This window comes from Podarcis liolepis (genome assembly GCF_965112155.1).
Source record: "Podarcis liolepis genome assembly, chromosome: 10".
Classification (NCBI taxonomy): domain Eukaryota; kingdom Metazoa; phylum Chordata; class Lepidosauria; order Squamata; family Lacertidae; genus Podarcis; species Podarcis liolepis.
Genome location: NC_139562.1, coordinates 52,401,105 through 52,407,896, shown reverse-complemented (window position 1 = coordinate 52,407,896; position 6,792 = coordinate 52,401,105). Strand labels below are relative to the sequence as shown.

General features: G+C 40.2%; 1 protein-coding gene across 2 annotated transcripts in view; it reads right to left on the bottom strand.

Annotated features, from left to right (window-relative positions):
* Nucleotides 1–357: 357 nt before the first annotated feature.
* ZNF277 (zinc finger protein 277) overlaps nt 358–6,792 on the bottom strand; it is a 39,007-nt gene continuing 32,572 nt past the window's right edge. For both annotated transcript variants that reach the window (XM_083463653.1, XM_083463652.1), the window contains 5 exons: nt 5,524–5,591; nt 4,299–4,395; nt 2,950–2,992; nt 2,119–2,293; nt 358–876 (listed from right to left, as the gene is read on the bottom strand). In XM_083463653.1, coding sequence (XP_083319779.1) covers nt 684–876; nt 2,119–2,293; nt 2,950–2,992; nt 4,299–4,395; nt 5,524–5,591 — 576 coding nt within the window. In that variant the 3' untranslated portion in view covers nt 358–683. The remainder of the gene's footprint in view (nt 877–2,118; nt 2,294–2,949; nt 2,993–4,298; nt 4,396–5,523; nt 5,592–6,792) is intronic.

Genomic DNA, 6,792 nt, shown 5'->3' with positions numbered 1-6,792 from the left:
CGGCTTTAAACAAGAGATTTGATCTGAATGGAGGAAGCTGAAATCCTGTTCTGCTAATCAGACTCTAAACATCACGACATAGTATACATAAGGGGCTAGGCTGTCTCCTGTTTACAGCTGTAAATCAGCAGGCATAAAAGTTGCTTGATTGGAGATGTTCCGCTGAAAAAGCATCCATACCAATAAACATGACAGCATGTTTCCAACAGCTAAACTAATTCTGTATCTAGCGCTATAGCTGCAATCCTAAACGGTTTCTCAAAAGCAAGCCTAACTGAATGCAGATCGACTCAGTAAATGTGCATTGTCTTGCAATAATAAATAATAATAATAATAATAATAATAATAATAATAATAATAATAATAATAATAATTTATTTCTATCCTGCACTCCCCAGCCGAAGCCAGGCTCACAGCGGCTAAAACAGTAAAATAATACAGCATTCTAAAATCGATTCATTATAAAATCAGTTCAAATCAAATTGATGGCAACCATTGGGCTAGAGTTCTGTGAAGAATTACCAAAGGAGGGGGTCAGGCTAAAATAAGAACATAGGATTAGTTTCTAATTTATTTTTTTAGCTTCTCACTCAGAGTGGGTCTATTGCAGCCTGTCAAAGTTACCAAATCACCTTTTGCTTTGCGAGGAAAGTGCGTATTCAGAAAGATGCTTCACTTAATTATCAAGGTTCTCCATTATTTATCTCCTCACAAAGAAGTTGATTTAACACACTCGTCCGTTTCAGAGCCTCTATGTTAGAAATATCCTCGCTGATGACAGGCACATCCTCTTTCTGTTTTTCAGCTGTCAATTCATCCTCGCTGTCCGAGAGCGTACAGAGAAGGGTATCGTTTTCATAGGTAGGAAAATAATACCTGGAAAGAACAGTGAAGAACAGCGTCATACCTTGTCACTGAAAAGTCCCCTTTACAAAGATGCTTTTAACTTGCGACATTGGTCCTGCTTCCACATGGCATTACCTTACTGTTTGCATATCCCAGCTGACAAAGCCTAGTGTGGAGTATGCATATGAATATTACGACCATGTAGGCGGGTGCCAATCGCATGGGAAAGAGAGACAATTTGAGACCTCCCACATGAGTGCAATATTTAAACATGTTTCCTAATACTGCTCCCCACATTGCTGGGGAAGCAGCCCCAATATCTGGATGGGCAAGAATATATGCACAGTATGTTTTCTTCCACATAAATCAAAACATTTAGTGATTAGAAATCTTAGCAGGAGTTTATGGTCTGTTTAAGGTAATAATACTGTATATTATTTCTAAACATCCACCCTGTATTTGATTTATTCCGCTTGGAGTAATGACCTGGTTCCATCCAACTCACTGCACTGTGAGTTCTGGGTGCAGGGCAGGAGTTGGGTCTGTTACTCACAGCCAAAGTGAAAATGTAAATTTGTGGTTGAGGACAGCTCACTTTCACCAACGGGCATATTGCATTCCTTGTATTATATCACTTGGGGAATACCCAAGCAAAGCGGACATTGCAGTCTGTTCTATCGCCCTTTTACTCAAAAGGTATGTGGCTATCAGATACTACGCATAACACTTATTAAGTCTTCGGAAAAGACAAAGCAGGCCCATATGGTACAGCAAGGGCAGAGAATGTGGAATCCATGTCTCATTTACAAGACACTAAGATGGTTCTCATGAAACAGTATGTCAAACTATGACTTACTGAGACTTTGCAGGCTCCAGGAGAGGAGCTCCCAGATACTTTGCTCCTCTCCCCAGTACTTTTTACTGATGTGTTGAGCTTAGCCAAGGTTTGGCTTAATGTGTTTATGGTTAAGCTGTCTCTGCACTAATTACAACCTGTAACCAAGGTTTGCTCTTGGCTACAGATCATGGTTAGTGAGAACTTAACCACAAGTCTGGGTTCAAAGGACACACTATTAAGCCAAAGCTTATTTTTCTTAGGGCAGTAAAAAAGATATGGGGTGCAGCAAAGTGGCTGTGAGTTCCTTTCTGGTGGGTGGGGGGCTGCACATTCACATGGACTCTGTAAGCTAAAGTTTGGCTTACTGTGCCGTGCAAACCAGGTCACTATCATGCACTGAGCACAACGCTGGAGAAAAACGAAAACACTCTTACTGTGGCTGATCCCACATGGATCTGGCTGGCAGAAGTGTTATATGTCTGGCCTCTTCCATATGATTTACCAACTCCCTTTTCGATTGGAATTTCTCCTGGCAACTGTAGCATCGACACTGATGGACCTCTCTTCTGATGAAGTTCAACAATTTCACTTGCTGATAGAAATTCAAACCTAGCAGAGAAAAGTATTATTTTTTTTAAGGTGCAGGAGGAAAGGGGGACTGGAAGACACAAGCAGTGAAGGTAACCATTTTGACCCATTAAAAAAATAAATAAATCCAAATTAGGATAATACTTTTATTAAGCCAATCAATATACCACAAAATAGCTAACAAGCTTTTGAGTTCTTAAGAAGTCTTCATTGGGCTAGGTGGTAAACAGAATATTGAGGGAGTTAGTGGGAGCAAGGAGAAAGCATTTTTTTTGGCTTATGTTCGACCCATGGAGTGTGTGTCTAGTTATAGTCTTAAGATGGAACAGGGGAAGGAGGTATCTAAATCTTTTCTGCGGTTTCCCCCAATTCTCCAGAGCTGATTTGGGGAGGAAGCACATGTGAGGGGAAGCACAGGCTGCTTTGTTGCACAGGAGTAAATCCTTGCACTAACAGAACAAGAACAATACATACTGTCCTCAATCTGCTTACTACAGTGATTTCTTGAGAACCACCATATGTATCTCATGCTACCCTTTTACATTCAGAAAAGGTCAGAACTGTCAAAACTGAAACATTTGGGAGTGACATAGGTTGACTTCTGGTCCTGAACTTCTAAGAAGACACATTTCCAGCAGCGGTAGAGGTCTCTGATACAGTATATGCTTTTTACTCACCATGCTCAGTCTTAATGTTTAGCAGGTCGAATCCATGAGCCTCCTGGAATTTGGGAAGAGGAAAAAGGGCTTCTAATTGTGAATAATTAAGAATTTTTCAAATTGGAAACACCTGAAGTTTATAAAGAACAGGCACACCTTAGCAAGTTTGCTTTGATTACAGGCTACGGACTACTGCTGTAAGATTGCTGAAAATTCTTCATGCTACTATTGTTAGGACGTTACAAGCAGCATCACAGGAAATCAAACTACTGTTCCACCTAGCAGAGGGCTATTTTACTCTGCATGGTATTTGCCAAGCTTGCTCCTTGGAATTTGTTAACTGTGAACACCAGGGATTGAAAGTCAGGCTTTCAGTACTCAGCATGCATATTCTATTAAGATAGACCTATTAAGAGAGACCTAAGTAGGATATAAGTCTCTCAAGTGGATTATTGAAATGCTAACCTTTACAAGTGGGGTCCTGCAACAAAATGCTGCAGTGTGCCATGCTTCTGTTCAGGGTACAAGTGACTCTAAGCTACACCCACCCACCCACCCACCCCGCCAGCCAGTATTCTCTGCCCATTGAGCTTCTTCAGTCCCCACTGGGTTGTTTCTCATTTTCTTCTCCATTTTGTGTTTTATCAGAGAAGCCTGGACAAATTGTACCCAGTCCCAGATGCATTAAAATCTTTTATTTATTTACTACACCTGCCAATAATAACATAGCATGAGTACAAGAAGACTCCAATCAGTATGATGCTGATGATGATTCTAATCTTTCCTTATTATAAATGCAAAGTTTTAAACTCTGCTAAAAGGTGGCCAAAAACATTCTCTCTGCTGAAATTAATAAAGTACAGAGCAGCCTTCTCCAATATGGTGGTTTTCAGATATTTTGGACTGCAACTCCCACCAGCCCTGGTGGGCATAGATAATGTTAAGAAGAAGAAGAAGAAGAGTTTGGATTTGATATCCCGCTTTATCACTACCCAAAGGAGTCTCAAAGCAGCTAACATTCTCCTTTCCCTTCCTCCCCCACAACAAACACTCTGTGAGGTGAGTGGGGCTGAGAGACTTCAGAGAAGTGTGACTGGCCCAAGGTCACCCAGCAGCTGCATGTGGAGGAGCGGAGACGCGAACCCGGTTCCCCAGATTGCAAGACCACCACTCTTAACCACTACACCACACTGATTAAGGAATGGAAGTTGTAGTCCAAAGTATCTGGAAGGCACCATGTTGTGGAACAATGACATAAAACAGTTGGGGGTTTTTGAACTAGAACAGGGCACCTGAACGCTATCAAATTATATCCTCCCCCTTTTCCAAAGCAAGATCTAATACAGAAAGTAGAACAAGCCTCTTACCTCCATGTGAGAATAGAGCTTTTCTGTCGTGTCAGCTTGCTTTTCACAGAAAAGGCACACTGCACAAACGGGATGTTCTTCCCAGCCGGACCAGTCTCTGCAACAACAACAACAACAAAAAAGCAGTGCAAAAAGCCAGTTGAAGTTGGTGATTTGCAAAGGTTTCTGAAAGATATGGAGATGCTACAGACATGGGGCCCAATTCTGCTTCAACTTATCCAACATGAAAGTAAACGGGAATCAACTTCACAGACTGTCAGGCAGTTATGTCAATGCAAAGTACAGTGGTACCTCGGGTTACATACGCGTCAGGTGACATACGCTTCAGGTTACAGACTCCGCTAACCCAGAAATATTACCTCGGGTTAAGAACTTTGCTTCAGGATGAAAGCAGAAATCGCGCGGTGGCGGCGTGGCAGGCCCCATTAGCCAAAGTGGTGCTTCAGATTAAGAACAGTTTCAGGTTAAGAACGGACCTCTGGAACGAATTCAGTTCTTAACCCAAGGTACCACTCTACTGCAGAAGGGTATGGGTGTGTTTACTTGTAAGGAACAAGTGCAAGGTAAAGCAATACTTCATTTCCACAGAGGCTGGTTTGCTTCCAGTGTGCAGTTGGACAATGCCATCTCTATAGTAATCAAAACCATTAGCTAGTGGCCATGCTCCGAAATAACAGCTAGAAAAGGAATTGTATTTTATTCCCAGCGGCTCAGTTTCACCTCCTCTTAACCCCCATTTCCTCTCCAACCCCTAACCCTAAATTTCTGAGAACTTTTAATGAAGGAATAAAAAACGGCTGCAAAATTTTGTAGCGCACTGGGGCCTAGCTTTTCTGTGCTATCTCCCCTAGGGACTTGCCCCTTTGCTTTGTTTTCTGACTCTCATGGGGGTTATGAGAGAATTGGGGAAATATGGTGGGCCCTGCTTCTTTAGAAGGGTAGTCCATGCAGTTTATTGCTATGCCCTAACTGCAAAGGACATACATTAAAATGCAAAATTATTATAAGTGGGGTGGGAATACATAGCATGTTGAACTGTATCTTCTATGGCTCCTCATGGTTGCTATAAAACACTAAATAACGCTGGAAATCCTATTAAATCCTATTCATCAACATTCTTGGCCATACCTACTTTGTCCCTGAATGCCACTTTTTTTACAACATAATGTTGCCAAGCCCGCAGAACAGATTTCCCACCACTCTAAACTTTAAATACAACTCTTACTCTTCCTGGTTGTCCAACAATTCTCTGTCATCTTCGGACTGAACCTCTTCCCAGGTCTTGCCAAATTCCTGGAGGGGAAAGAAAAATGCACAGAGCAAACGTGAATCCATTATACTTCAGCAACAGTCAATGCTCCAAGTCTTAGTCTTAGACAGTGGATGTAAATAATTCAAAATGAGGCCACTCAAGGTCATTTACAGCTAAAATAAAAACAGCTTAAAACACAGAAAAGAAAGCAATAATTAAAAAAACAAACATTAATAGAACTAATATGTATATATGTATGTATCTATATGTATATGAGACCTGTTAAAATATACAGATCATCACACCACTCCTATCCTTAAAAATAGTCAGTTCCCGAAACCAGTCGGAATAAGTTTTCACCTACATGTCTTACATTTTCACATTTTCAGTAAAGCATTTGCCTCCTTGTAATAGCTTGTTAGAGTTAAGATACTGTTGTTTTACTGTGGGAGAATGTACTGTATGTATGTATGTATGTATGTATGTATGTATTTCTTTATTTATTTTTATTGTTAGCCGCCACAAAAGTCTAAACTGGCTGGTTTGGTAGTACAAATTATGTTTATTTTGTTTTTAAAATTGTTATATTTTGTGTAATTTTGCACACTACCTTGAAGGGTCAACTGTCCTCCAAGGGGTAGTGTATATATCAGGTAATAAATAAATACAATAAATATTTAATTTTATATATATATATATATATATATATATATATATATATATATATATATATATATATAATGAAGATTTCTAGGGCCAAATTGACAGAATTATGTCTGTGCCACCTTTAACATTGTTTGAGCACATAGCCTGACACGAAATCTAATACTGGGCTGGATTATGTTAAAATTCTGACTCTCTGTCAAGATGTGACCCTGGGTAAGTTGGAGTGCCACAGATACGACCCACTTTTATTTTATATCTTTTTTCTGGCAATGCATGTTTTTTTCTGGGGGTGGGGAAGACAGAAGGGCCATTATGTTCGAAGGAGCTACAACGCTGAGGAGTAAGGGGAAATGTTTAAAATAATAGTAAAACACCATCTAGCTACTCTAATGCTAAGTGTATTATTAGCTAGTGCTTAGATCAGGAGTAGCCAGGTGGCATTTTACTTTAAAGGGTTTTCGCCTTATTCACACAACATTGTAGGCCCTTCAGACACAGTGTTTGTTATTACCACTTCTAGGTATGTTGGCCTGTCCTACCCTTGTTCCTTATTAAATAATAAAACAGAAAAGTCAT